We start from the raw sequence: 14,592 nt of genomic DNA, 5'->3' as shown, positions 1-14,592 counted from the left end.
CTCAAGGAGCCCTGCAGGCTGCAGGCTGACAGCAGTGAGAGTCTGAGCATCTTGTGCCCTTAAATGTCATCCTGTTCCTTGAGAGTCTATCCTCAGCATCATTTTTTAACGATTTTTTTGTTATGGACTTGTTGCATTTTTTTGGTCTTATTTTGAAATGTAAAGACTGCATTATCATCTTTTGGCCTCCTCCGTAAGTTTCGTCTGCATAATCCTAGCATACAGGGCCTTACAGAAATTACGGCTTAGAGTCCAGAAGCAGCTACGCTAGAGAAAGTGATGAGGAGGTTGCACTGATGGCTGATCTTAACTTTGGAAGGAACAGTGTCCATTGGAAGGAGATCTGGCACTACGTTAGCCTCACTGGAGGGTCCATCTGGGAACTGACAGTGCATCAAAATATGCTGTATTCATGTTAAATACGATTCACTCACACGGGTTTCTCAGACACAAATTACCCTTGTAGTGCAGGCCATTCCTATTCACAGTCGCTGACAGAACAGGACAACCCAGTGAAGCCCAGGACTCTTTCTGCAATTGCTCATAGGAAGCTGCTCCACTAAGTGCTGCCGTAGGGCACCTCCCAGCCCTGCCCACATGGTGCAGGGTTCTGGGGTCAGGACGATTACTTCACAACCTTCCAATTTGGTAGGGTATGTCTCGCGTCTTCCCCTATTTAAAGTATATGAGTACATTGTTTAAAAATTTGGATATTACATTTAACATTTTGATGGAGTCACTGATTCTGATATGGTTTTTTTTCTTCTTTTTTTCCCTGAATACAATTATCCTTTGGAGTTCCTTTATGATTTTGACAAAGGTTGGAAAATGGCTCTGGAATTCATGCCAAATGGAAGACACAGGATTAATCAGACTTGGTGTTCAAGAAATCAAGTTCCCAGCTCTCATGATGAACACACAATTTTAAATTTGATGGTATCCAAGGCAGAATTTGTTGTGACAAATTTCTTTATTCCGTGGTATATACGCCAACAAAGCATGTGGACTGGAATCTGTAAATTAGTTTATTATGTAGACGACTTGGGGTCCCCTTTCTTCCTTTTGTCAGGTTACCTCTCAAAGAGCTCATGAATTACTACAGTATCTTCCGACTTAAATATTCCAATTAGTGAGCACTATAAAAATCTGATAAGATTTGTCTGTGCTACATCTAGTATATGAATAGTAATTCAATTTCTCTGGTGAAATATTGTTCAATGGGCTCCATTCTTGATCAATTGGCTATATTTAGGTGACTGCCTGACCATTTTGGCAACAATTTCACTTAATCAAATTAATTTCAACCCCAAAAGATTGCCATGGAGCCATCCTACATTTTTTTTTCTTGGATAATAAAATGGAAAAAAAAAATCTGTTTAGATCTTCTGTACTAATTAAAAAGGAGGCCCACCTGGCAAAATGGTTAATTAAAGTCAGGGGTCCTGTTCACATACTGTCATAGCACCAGCCAAAGAATCTATTTAAGTTGCACTCTTATTAAAACTCTCATTATCTAAAAACCCCTTTTGGCTCCTCCTCTGATTTTATTTAGAGAGAGCCAGTGGCTCATAAATAAACGATGCCGCATGTAGGAAATTATGCACTGTCCTTGAAGAATCTGGTTCTGGCTGGAACCAAGTCCAATATGTTCTAGCTCTTGTGCATATCAGACTCCAGTTATTTATCTGTGATGATCAAAGTGCTTAGCCTGTGAATACCCTGGGCTTTATCCTATTTACCTCATGCCCCACCTCACTGGTGGCAGGTTGTACTTCCCAAACATGGCCATGACAGTCTCCCCATCCCACACACTGTCCTGCAATATGACCTTGACACTGTCTGTCTTGAGAGATGGACTCTCTATCCCCCACCTCTTGAATCTTGGTGGTTGCTGTGACTGCTCCAACAGAGAGAGTGGGAGAAGTGAGGCTGTGTGACTTTTGAGGGTGGGTCATAGAAGACAATGCAGCTTCCAACTTGCTAGTACCAACACTTGCACTTGGAGCCCAGAGCCACCACGTGAGCAGTCTGGCTACTCTGAGGCCACCATACTGTGAGGAAGCCCAGGCACTTGAGGACAGCCCAGGTTGGGAGGCCGTGGTGAGCACTTCCGGTCCTTGAGTCATCCCAGCCCAGCTGAATAACAAGCCTTCAGATTTAGTAAATGAGCCTTCAGATGATCCGGACCATTGATCTAACCCTTTAGTCTTCCCATCTAAGGCTCTGGATAGTGTGAAGCAGAGACAAGCTGTGCCCACTGTGCCCTGTCCAAATTCCTGACTCACAGGATCTGTGAGCAGGATTGAATGGCTGCTTCATGCCACTAAGTGTTTTTTATACAGCAATAGAAACTGGAACACTATTATGATCTTATGGTTTCCTGTATTATAAGAAAATTTTGCATCAGACCATGTGTACAGGACAACTAAAAGAATCTGGGAAAGGGCTAAGGGAAATAAGTTTTAAACATACAGCAGCTACCCTTTTCCTGGAAGAACTGGGTTTCATTATTTATCTGGAATAATGATTAAAACAGCCATCTTCATCACTTACTGGCGACCTGTTTTGTTCCAGACAATGTTACTTTATATATGCTCCCCAGCAATCCCAGAAATGCAGAGACGTTGAAGAACTTGTTCAAGGTTCATGGGAAGGAAACGGAATAGCTGGGATTGAGACTTCCTGAAGGGTGAAGAGCCCGTAGCCTGTGCCATTTGAGTAGGCCCCCATTTAAGGAATTTTCCAAGAGCTTTTACTTCCATCTCATTGGTTAGAACCTGCCACATGGCAGACCCTGTCCTTGAGGAAATGTGGCAAATGTGTTTAATTTAGGTGAGTCATATTGTTTACCCTCAAAAATATTCAGGAGAAGAAAATGGGAATGGAAGTTAAGTAGACAGCTTCCAGTCTGCCTCATTGACTAAAAATCAAATGTGACATATCCAAAAGGAAACCCCCAGATGACAACACACACCGGGCTGGGACCACGGGTCAGAGAATCTCATTAGAGGAGCTCTTCAACTGACCAACCACCTGTGTCCTTTAAACAGGGGAATTCCCAACTGCACAGCTTCTGCTTTTCCTGGAGGGGAGGAAAACAGTGGGGTCTCCATGGCCATTCCAGATGCTAAGCAATCTACCTGCTCCATTGACATGAAAGTGGATATTTCAGTTATCTATCGATGCATCACAGGTTGCCTCAAAACGTAGAGGCTTAACGTCCTTCAGTAGGTGAATGGATAAATAAACCGATACATCCAGACAATAGAGGATCATTCAGTGCCAAAAAGAAACGAGCTATGAAGCCATGAAGAGATACAGAGGAAGCTTAAACGGATAGTGCTAACTGAAAGAAACCAACCTGAAAAGACTATAGGCTGTATGATTCCAACTATATGACATTCTGGAAAAGGCAAAGTGACTGAGACAGTAAAAAGATCAGTAGTTGCCAGGCCTTAGGACAGAGGAAGGGACAAACAGGCAGCACATAGAGGGTTCTTAGGGCAGTGAAGCTGCTCTGTATGATCCTGTAATGGTGGATATGTGTCATTATACATTTGTCCAAACCCACAGAATGTACAAAACCAAGAGTGAACCCTAATGTCAACTATGGGCTCTGGCTGATAATAATGTGTCAGTGTGGGTTTATTAATTGTAAGAAATAGGTCACTGGTGGGGGATGTTGATAGTGGGGGAGGCTATATGTCTGTTGAAGCGTTGGGGTTATATGGGAAATCTTTCTACCTCTGCTCAATTTTGTTATGAAACCAAAATGGCTCTAAAAAATAAAGTCTATTAAAAAAAGTAATGGTGTAAAACAACAGTACATTTTTATTATCTCACGGTCTCTGGGAGTCAGAAGCTGAAAGTGGCTTGGCTAGGGGATTCTGGCTCAAGGTCTTTCATAAGTTTTCAGTCAAGATGTTGGCTGGGGCTGCGGTCACCTGAAGGCGTGAATGAGGCTGGAGGATCCACTTCCAAGGTGGCACGCTCATCTGCCTGGCAAACTGATCATGGCTGGTGCAGGAACCCTCAATTCCTTGCCACGTGGACCTCTCTAAACGGGTCCCTACAGCATGGCAGCAAGTCAACTAGAAGTGTGCAAGCTGGAAGCTGTAGTATCTTTCTTGACCTGACCTGACCTTGGAAGTCACAGAGTCATTTCCCCAGTATCCTCTTGGCTACACAGGTCAGCCCTTCTCAGCGCGGGAGGGGCCACACAAGGGCATGAAGACCAAGTCACGAGAGTCACTGAGGGCCATCTAGGGGGACGATTACCCCAGTGGGCTTCTGACGCGTGAACCGACACATTACAGTAAAGACTCCAAGTAAAGAATTTCATCCTCTTATAAACAAAGTTTTGTATTTGAAAGTAAAATGAAATTCAGAAATAATACTTACATAATTAGGCTGTGCCATTTGTACCTCCAAGGGAGTAGGAATGGCAGGCTTGGCAATATGCAGATAATGGTAAGACCCAGGAAGAATGCCCCCTAGAAGAGATGGCAAATTTTCCATTTCAAATGAATTGTTAATGAGGTGAGTAACAGAGCTCACATTTTCATCACAGGACAAACAGATGCTTGCAGTGGTGTATGCTCCTCAAACTTTCACACTAAAGTACCACCAACAGCAAGGAACTCCCCAGGGTGGTTGACATTTATTTAACCAAATTGATGTGAATGTGACAACGATATCTCATAATGTAGCCGCCAATGCTTCAGGACGTGCCAAGCCGATCTTGTGTATCCTGTGATTATCCGTAGCTCCCCGCCCTCTAATCTGTATCTGCCAAAACCAGATCAAGACCTTTAGAAGCCTTAAATTGTTGCAAATAGCATTCCTGTTCCTCATCACTTCTCCAAACTGTAGCCAAAATATTAAAAAATTGAATTTAATTAGGACAATCAACAAAGTTCTTTGTTCAATGTTTTAGAAACTGTCATCATCGAATTCTTAATATGTTGGCTTGTCCCTCAGGTCTGGACCTGCGCCAGCTCTGGCTTCTGACAGCCCTCCCTTCTCTTGCCTGCCCACGGCCACCACCTTCTCTCAGGTCTCACCCAGAGTGAGAAGCAGAACAAGACCTTGTGGGGCTGCCTAGTTAGGAAGAGGAAGTCAAGGATGGAATGTGGGGCTTTCATTTCTGTAATCTGACATTCCATTGACTGGACTGGGTTTCTGTCAATGGAATGTCATGTACCTGAGTACTGCACATGTACTCAGGTACATGGACTCCCTGAGGGTCTATGTAGAGCTTCGTGGGTTCATCCATAAACCTCCAGGAAGTGAACACGGAATTCTGTAAATATGTGCATTTTTCTGGTAAAAGGTCCACAACATTCAGAAATACCATTTTCAAAGGTATTTCTCATACCCTAACAGTGAAGGAACCCTGCATTACTTATGAAGTCATCTCCTCCCTAGGGGCCAAAAAGGTTTACGGGATAAAAGTGCACTGCTTTACAGCTGCAAATGGTTAAGCTTATCCATCCCAGAGCAGGCTGAGGCCTGGCTGCCTGGAAGAGTCTCCTCATCTCTGAACTTATAGTGAGAATGGAAGTTTTGGGTAAGATGTCAGGGAAAACCATCACTTTCCAGCTGTGAGACATCCAGACAAGTTAATAATCATTCCCTTGTCTGTTTTCGTATCTGTAAAATGGGAACCCCATTTAGGATGTGGTCCATAATAAATGCTCAAATGCAAAGAATCATAACAACAATAATTTTGGGTTTGTAATAAATGCCTCAGAAATTAGATAGACCCTTTCTCTGTCTCTGTGGCAACCCACTGAGATATGGAGGAGCCTTTTCCCCAAGCCTAAGAGAAACCTGGAGGGCTGGCCTGACTGCTGACCCCTACCTAATCTGTGGCTTCATCAAGGAGAAGGAAGCCTACTTGTATACCTTGAATCTTGGCTCCCTTGTACATGGGGATGAGCCGGTCAAGATCAGCTGGCGGCTCGGTCACAGGCTCAAGGGTTGGATCAAAGAGATGTAGCATAGCTGCTGCCAGCTGAAAGCCAATTTCTTTGGAACTGAAGTTGCTGTGAGTCCACTCATTTGAGTAGTATCTATTGGAGAATTTGGTGAGGGAGCCAGCAGCTCTGATGGCTATGTCATTGGTGTGGAAGTTGGTATCAATCACAAGTCGACCGTCATACACAAGACATGTATCATTGAGGGCTTTAAACGTTTCATAATCCACATTCTTCTCACAGAAGCTGAAGAACATCTACGAAGTGAACAATTACAGCAATATTCAGTTATCACTCTTCATTTTACCTTCCCAAGAGTGTGACCAGTCTCCAGGGCATTTTATTATTTGGGGCACAAAAATACAAATACTAAAAGTTTGTTATCATGTTGTTTGTGTGTGTATGAGAGATAGATTATCTTGGGTATGAAGAACACATTAAGATCCCCAAATGTCACTCTTATTCCCTCAATTTTGACATCCAGTGGAGAGAATGATGCCAGGTGATGAAATATCTCTCACAAGTGTGAGTGGTTTTCCACGTAAGAGGGTTTACATTTGTACAGACCCTGTCTTCCCCTCACGCTCCTACATTTTGAACAGCTCTAGCTCAGCCTCCATCCTCTTCCCCTTCCTGTGTCCGACACTCGGGTCTCTACAGGTTCCTTCTTGGGTTGACCTCCTCCAGTCTTCAGTTTTCAGACTGCCCATTGCTAGCTTTTAAAACCCAATAAGCTTGTCCCTTTATGATGCTCCAGAGAAGATGGGTGCTTCATCAGTCTCTGTATCTACTAGGTCTGGGTTCCTGTCTTGTTGCTTCCTGCTCTCATACGACAGAGGGTCATTCAAGAAATACTGATGGCATACCTACCATATGCCAGCACTGTGTGAGGGTGCCGTAAGTAGAGGGGCCACCAACCCCTTTGCATGCTCCTTAGAAATTATTTGTATGCCCTCTCCATTCTGTGCTCAAATTTCAATGCTTTCTTATGCTCATCTGGACATCATCTTCCACACTGATGTTGAAAGTCACTAAAGCAGTGCTATTAGTTGTTTTTGTCTTTAGTTGTTGGACCAATTGAAATAAGTTCAATTGATTTTATTTTTACCTAAAATAGTCTGCCACCTTATCAAAAGCATGCTAAAAACTGAACATAAGACATGGGTCCCAACCATACTGATGGTCGTCTCCCCACTTCCATCACATTCCTGCTTTACCCCCCTCAACTGTTTCATTCTGTACAGACATCAGCTGTCCCTGGCAAGAGGTAGCCAGCCCCTTCAGTATTACTGGCCCACACCCATGAATGGTTCCAGGAGCTTTCTGATCCTGTGGTAGCCACTAGTCATGTAGGGCTATAAATATTTACATCTAAATTAATTTAAGTTAAATACAATGAAAACTTCAGTTCCGCAGTTGCAATAGCCCATTTCAAATGCTCAATAGCTGTAGGTGGCTAGTGGCTGCCATACTGGGCAGCAAAGATACAGCCTGTTTCCATCTTGAAGAAGGTTCTATTGGACAGCGGGACTCAGATCCATCATCTCTATGATGTCCTTGGTCCTCCCTCAGGCAGACAGACTCTGAGCCCTTGCCCTGTCTTTATTCACTCAGTTGTCTCATCCCATCCCAGGATGCTTCTTTCTTTCAAGTCTTTTCCTTTTTTTTCTGTCTTATAACTCTTACCCAGTGGCCACAGGAAAATATATTTCTCTGAGTATCTCTCTGATTCTGAATCTTTCTGTCTCCCTACACTCCTTTTTTGCTTTCTCATTCTTTTTCCCAATCTCTATAAAAAATAGATTTCCTACCCAGATAAATACATAGAAAGATATCAGATTTGAATTTAAATTACAAATAAAATCAGTGCCATCAACCTCTTGAGCCCTTGAAAATGTTCAGAAGTCTCCTTCAGCATCCTCACAGAAGCTCTTCTACCTACCCAATTTTCTTTTTCTAATTAAGCCTACTTTTCATTTAAGCAGCACATTAAATATACTAGTTCCTGTTTTTCTGGGTTTTAAAGATTACCAGTATTGCAGTAATGTTTATTTATATGCTTTTGGTGTAGGCATTCACAATTTTGGCTACATTTGGGGTTTCATAGGAGTTTGTAGACTAGACTGAAAACCAAATAAGCAAATCCAACGTTGTTAATAGGAACATGTGTTCCAAGTTACAGACCTTGCAAATACAGCCTATGTGCTTCTGTAATGCCAATGGAATAATCATATTGGGTACAACCAGGAAGTGGAAATGGCTGGCCACACTGATGTTCTGAGTACATATTTCAAGACTACTTATACTGATAATTCTGATTAAGGACAGCAAAACTCCTTGGTTAGCTAGGGAGAAGGGTGGGAGTTGGTAGTCTGATACACTTCATTCGTTCATGCATTCAGACAAACATTTCTTGTGCCAGGCACTGCGTGAGGTCTCCAGAATGTCCTGGTGAAAAACATAAGCATAGAGCTCATGATCTAACTAGAGAGATGAATGCCAACAAGATGGGGAAGTCTGCCTTGAGGGCCAGTGTCACTGCAGCCTAACCTGGCTGGAGGCTGGACCACCTGCTAAGTAAGAACCCTGGAGGCGCCACTATCAGGCAGGATGTGGAGAGGCTTTGATGTGGGGACAAAACATCAATTTCAAGAGAGTTCTGCTTCTGCCTTGGTGCTATAACCTTCTGAGATGAGTCCTCCCACTGATCATAACTATAAACTCTGATATAAGAGGATTCTTACTAGTATGTAAAAGTTTGGGTAGCTTGTGTATTACAGTAAAAACTTGGAGAAATGACCAGGATGGGGATAATTTCCCTTATTTTAGAGGTTTTGAAAAAGTTTGCTTTTTAAATTACCTTTTCTCTCCATTTCCACATACAGGTATTCAATTTAGAGTCTTTTCTTTAAGACAGGATCTCACTTTGTCACCTAGGTTGGAGGGCAGTGGCAAGATCTCGGCTCACTGCAGCCTTGACCTCCTGGGTTCAAGGGATCCTTCCACCTCAGCCCCCGCCATGTAGCTGGAACTACAGGTGCTTGCCACCATACCCGGCTACTTTTTTGGTATTTTTTGCAGAGACGGCCTTCACCGTGTTGCCCAGGCTGGTCTTGAATTCCTGAGTTCAAGCCATTCACCCACCTTGGCCTCCCAAAGTGCTAGGATTATACGCGTGAGCCACTGTGTCTGGCTTCAATTTAGAGGTTTTTTTTTTTTTTTTTTTTTTTTTTTTTTTTAAAGAGTGAGCTGCAGTCATCTTATGCCCTAATAGAAAATAGAGATGATAGAGGAGTCAGTGAACTCGAAGTTATATCAATAGAAACTATCCAATTTGAAGAATAGTGAGAAAGAGAAAAAACAGACTGAAACAAATAAACAGAGCCTTAGAGCCCCAGGGAACAATACAAAAAACTCTTAACAGATATGTAATTGGAATCCCAGAAAGAGAAGAGAGAAGAATGGGGTAAGAAAGAATGGCCAATAACTTGTTAAAATTTAGTGAAAATCATAAATTTATGGATTTGAGAAATTCAGTGAACCCCAAACAAGACAAATCAAAAAAAATGCTTAGAGACATAATAAACACAGAATACCTGCAGCTTCAAATTGCTAAAAACCAAGGATAAAGAGCAAACCTTGAAAGCAGCCAGTGGAAAATGACATATAGGGGAATGTTTTAGATGATTGTAGATTTGAAATTCATGGACGTCAGAAGATGGTGGAAAAGCATCTTCAAAGTGCTGGGAAAAAATAACCTGTAAGCCCAGAATTCTATATTTGGTGAAAATAAACGTTAAGAATGAAAGCAACATATATTTTCAGATGGAGTAAAACTAGAGAATTACTTTTTAGCACACCTACAATACAGTAAATGCTCTGAAGGTTGTTTTGGCTGATGGGAGACTTGGATTTTCAAAAAGGAAGACAGAACAAGAAAATTAGTAGATATCTGGGTATCTATAAAAGACTATTCTTTTTAATTCTTCAATATATAAATGATCTTAAACAAAGATTACGATATTGCCTTACTGATTTTTCAGTGTTTGTAGATGTAACATACAGGATGGCTATTAACAAAATGGGCATCCAGAATATGGGGAGAAGGAACTGCATAGCTGCAAGGTTTTTACATTTTATGTGAAATGGTACAATATTAACTCTACTGAACATGAAAGATTGCTGATAAGTATTACAATCCACAGAGCAATCACTAAAAAATAAGATATAGTTAAAAAGTCAATCGAAATAGACTACTAAAAAATACTCTAATAATCCTAAAGAAAGCAGGCAAGGGGGAACACTAAAGAAAGAAGAGGGAACAAACAGTAAACAAACAATAAAATGGTAGACCTAAATCTAACCATATCAGTAATTACATTAAATATTAACGGTCTAAGTACTTTAAATAAAATGCAGAGATAGAGAAGATAAAATGCAGGTGGTAGGTAGAAGTCTGTGATGGTTCCCAAGATTCCCACCTCTTCCTTAAGTACAAGTGTGAACTGTGAAAGTTTAAGGTGATGTTATATGGCACATGTGACTTTAGACAGGGAGATCATGCTCGGTGGGTCTGACCTGATCAGGTAAACCCTTAAAAGGGATCAGGCTTTTCCTGAAGAAGGATTTGAAATGTGATGGGAATTTGACATGAGTAAGATAGTCTGTTGCTGGATGTAAGATGAAAGGGGCCATGAGGTAAGAAATATGAATGGCCTCTAGGAGCTGAAAGTAGCCCCTGGCTGGACCAGCAAGGAAGTGGGGACCCCTGTCCTCAGCTGCAAGGAATTAAGTTCTGTTACTATCACATAAGCTTGGAAGAGGACTTCAAGCTCCAAAGAGAATGCAGCCTGATTGGTACCTTGATTTTAGCCTTGAGAGTCCCTAGGCAGAGAAGCCAGCCACACCTTGCCTGCATTTCTGACTGATAGAGCTATAAACTAGTAAAGGGATGTTGTTTTAAGCTGTTAAATTTGGGGTAATTTGTCATGCAGCACTACAAACATTAATATAATCTTTATGATGCCTACAAGAGACATACTTCAGACACAAAGACACAGATAAGTAGAAAGTAAATGGATGGGAAATATATCATGTAAACAGCAAGTATAAGAAGAATGGAATGGTCATATTAATATCAGATAATCTGGACCTTAAGATAAGGAATATTATTAAATATCAGAGATAAAGAGGGACATTTCATAATGATAAAAGGCACAATTCACAAGGCAGATATAACAACTATAAATGCTCATGGGCTTAATAACAGAGCCTCCAAAAAGATAAAGCAAAAATCAAAAGCATTAAAAGGAAAAACAGAAACTTCCAAAATAATAGTAAGAGATAGTAATACCCTTCTCTCAGCAATTAATAGAATGAGATAAAAATATCAGTAAAGACTTATGAATGTTGAACATCACCATCAACCATATTGAACTAACATTAAACTCAAGCACATAATACATATTCCTTGTATGTTCACAAAGTTACTCAATATGCTTGGATGTAAAACAAGTCTCAATTTTTTTTTTTTTTTTTTTTTTTTTTTTTTGAGACAGGGTCTTGCTCTGTCACCCAGGCTGGAGTGCAGTGGCGCCATCTGGGCTCACTGCAACCTACACCTCCTAGGTTCAAGCAATTCTGCCTCAGCCTCCCGAGTAACTGGGATTTCAGGCATGCACCACCATGCCCAGCTAATTTTCATATGTTTAGTAGAAACGGGGTTTCACCGTGTTGGGCAGGTTGGTCTTGAACTCCTGACCTCAAGTGATCTGCCCGCTTCGGCCTCCCAACGTGCTGGGATTACAGGTGTGAGCCACCGTCCCTGTCTCTAAATGTCAAAACACTGTTCTCTGATCACAACAGCATTACACTAGAAATCAATTAAAATATTTAGGAAAAGTTTAAATATTTGAATATTAGACAGTGCAGTTCTAAATAATCCAAGGTTGAATAAAGAATCACAGGGAGATTAGAAAATATTTTGAAATAAGTGGTAATTAAAAGTTAACATATAAGTTTATGCGATGCAGCTCAAACATAATGGAAAACTTACAGCTGAAATGCTTATATAAATCAACAACTTAAGGCTCTACCTTAAGGAACTAGAAAAAAGAAGGGTAAAGTAAATCCAAAGCAAGAAGAAGGAAGAAAATAATTAAGAGCAGAAATCAATGGAGGAGAAAATTGACAGATAATAGAGAAAATTAACATACTCAAAAGCTGGTTAATTGAAAAAGATCAATAATATTGACAAACCCCTATCTACACTGGGGGAGAGAGAGAAAGAGAGAGTCAGAGAGAGAGAGACTGGCAGCAAACAGAGAGCGGGTCAGAGACACTGAACACAATTCACCAATCTCAGAAACAAATGAGGGGTTATTACTACAGATCCTAGACATCAAATAGATAATAAAATAATATGTGAAAAACTTAATGTCAACACATTTGACAAATGTAAATGAAATGGACACATTTCTTAAAAATTACAATTTACAAAAATTTATAGATGAAGCAGAAAATTTGAGTAGCCTTATATCTAGTTAAAAAAATGAATTTGTTATCAAAAGCCTTTCAACAATATAAACTCCATGCCCAGATTGTTTCACTGGTTAATTCTGTCAAACATCCAAGAAAGAAAAAATAACAATCTTGCACAAACCTTTTCAGAAAATAAATAAGGAGGGAACATTGCCCAAATTTTTTGCATGAGGCCAACACAGCTTGAACACCAAAACCTTACAAGGACATTACTAAAATAGAAAATTATAGATCAACATCCCTCATGAATATAGTTAAAAAATAGTTTCAAAAATTCTTAAAAAATATTGGCAAGTAAAATTTAAGAATATACAGAAAGATAATGCATTATGACCAATTAAGTTTTATTCCAGAGATTTAAGGTTGACTGAACATTTTAAAAAATCAATCAGTGTAATTCAGTGTATTAAAGAATTAAGAAGAAAATCTCCATATTTCTTTTTAAGAAAGATGGAAAGTTCACTTAACAAAATTCAACAGTCATTCATGATAAAACCTCTAAACAAACTAGGAATGGAAGGTTATTTCTTCAGTCTGATAAAAAGCACCAAAGAAAAATCCACAGCCAAATTCTCTCACATTTAATAGTGAAAGCCTGAAAGTTCTCTCTGGGATATGGAACAAGGCAAGGATGTCTATTTCCCCCAGTTCTATTAAACATTGCACTGTAGGTCCTAGTGAGTAGAATAAAGCAAGTAACTGAAATAAAAGACCTAAATATCAGAAAAGTAGTAAAACTGCCCCTATTTGCATGATATGTTTATGGACCTAAAAAACTACAAAAGCTAATAAGAGAATTTAGCAGTTTCAAGTTACAATGTTTATACACAAAGTAAATTGCATTTTGTAAACTTGCAGTGATCAATTGGAAATTTCAAAATTTTAAATACATTTATAATAGCTTGAACACTTCACAAAAAGGAGAAATACTAATGGCTACCAAAAAAATGAAAAGATGCCAAACATAATTAACTGTCAGGAAAGCACAAATTAAAAAAACACAGTGACACATCATGTCACACCCACAAGAGTGGCTAAAATTAGATTGACAATACCAAGTGCTGACAAGAATGTGGACCATCTGGAACTCCCATACATTGCTGATGGACATGTAAAATGGTATAGCTGCTTTGGAGAGCAACATGGTGACTTCTTAAAAGGTCAACATTCACCTACCAAAGAATTTAGATATTCTTTAGGCTTATAGCTAAGAAAGATAAAAATATTATCCACACAAAGACATGTACCAGAATGTACATAGCAGGCAAATGAATAAACAAAACGCAATATATCCATACAATGGACTACTACTCAGCCATAAAAAAGAATGAACTATTGATGCATGGAACTATATGAAATCTCAAAATCATTATGCTGAGTAAATGAAGCCAAATAGAAAAACAGCATATAATGTGTGATTCTGGTTATAAAAAACATAGTTTTAGTAGGTACATACACTGTGATATCACCTGCTTTAGTTTCCTAGGGCTGCTGTAATAAAGTACCACAAACTGAGTAGCTCAAGGCAAGAGAAATTTATTCTCTCACAGTTCTAGAGAATCCAAGTATTGTCAGGACCATACTCCCTCCAGAGGCTCTAGGGAAGAAGCCTTCCCTGCCTCTTCCTACTTCCTGGAGGTTGCTAGCAATTCCTGCCATTCCATGACTTGCAGCTGCCATCACATCAACCTCTGCCTCCACTGTCATAAGGTTTTCTTCATTGTGTGTCTCTGTATGGCATCAAATCTATTTAAGGACACCAGTCATTGGATTCAGGGCCCACCTTGATCCAGGATGACTTTCTCTTTACTTGCTTACATCGACCAAGGTTCTATTTCCAAATAAAGTCATGTTCACTGGTACTGGGGGTCAAGACATCAACATATCTTTCTGGGGGACGTAATTCAAGTCACGACACCAAGACCACTGTGAAGAAGATGGACACATTCATCCCCACCAAAAGATGCTTAATGCCCTGACAGATGCTGCCCAAGGCAGACAGTATGAGAGATACCTACCCCGAACTCCCCGCTTGCCATGTCTAATCTCCCACAGGTACAAACTGTTGGCCAAA

General features: G+C 40.3%; 1 protein-coding gene across 1 annotated transcript in view; it reads right to left on the bottom strand.

The window, feature by feature from the left end:
* Positions 1–14,592, bottom strand: part of CFAP61 (cilia and flagella associated protein 61) — a 291,671-nt gene that overhangs the window by 60,916 nt on the left and 216,163 nt on the right. The window contains exons 23-24 of the mRNA XM_050805793.1: positions 5,908–6,235; positions 4,402–4,493 (exon numbers count right to left, since the gene is read on the bottom strand). Of these exons, the coding sequence (XP_050661750.1) occupies positions 4,402–4,493; positions 5,908–6,235 (420 nt within the window). The remainder of the gene's footprint in view (positions 1–4,401; positions 4,494–5,907; positions 6,236–14,592) is intronic.

The sequence above is a fragment of the Macaca thibetana genome, chromosome 10 (genome assembly GCF_024542745.1).
Source record: "Macaca thibetana thibetana isolate TM-01 chromosome 10, ASM2454274v1, whole genome shotgun sequence".
NCBI lineage: Eukaryota > Metazoa > Chordata > Mammalia > Primates > Cercopithecidae > Macaca > Macaca thibetana.
The sequence above is the reverse complement of the archived record's forward strand: the minus strand, read 5'-3'. Positions and strand labels throughout refer to the sequence as shown.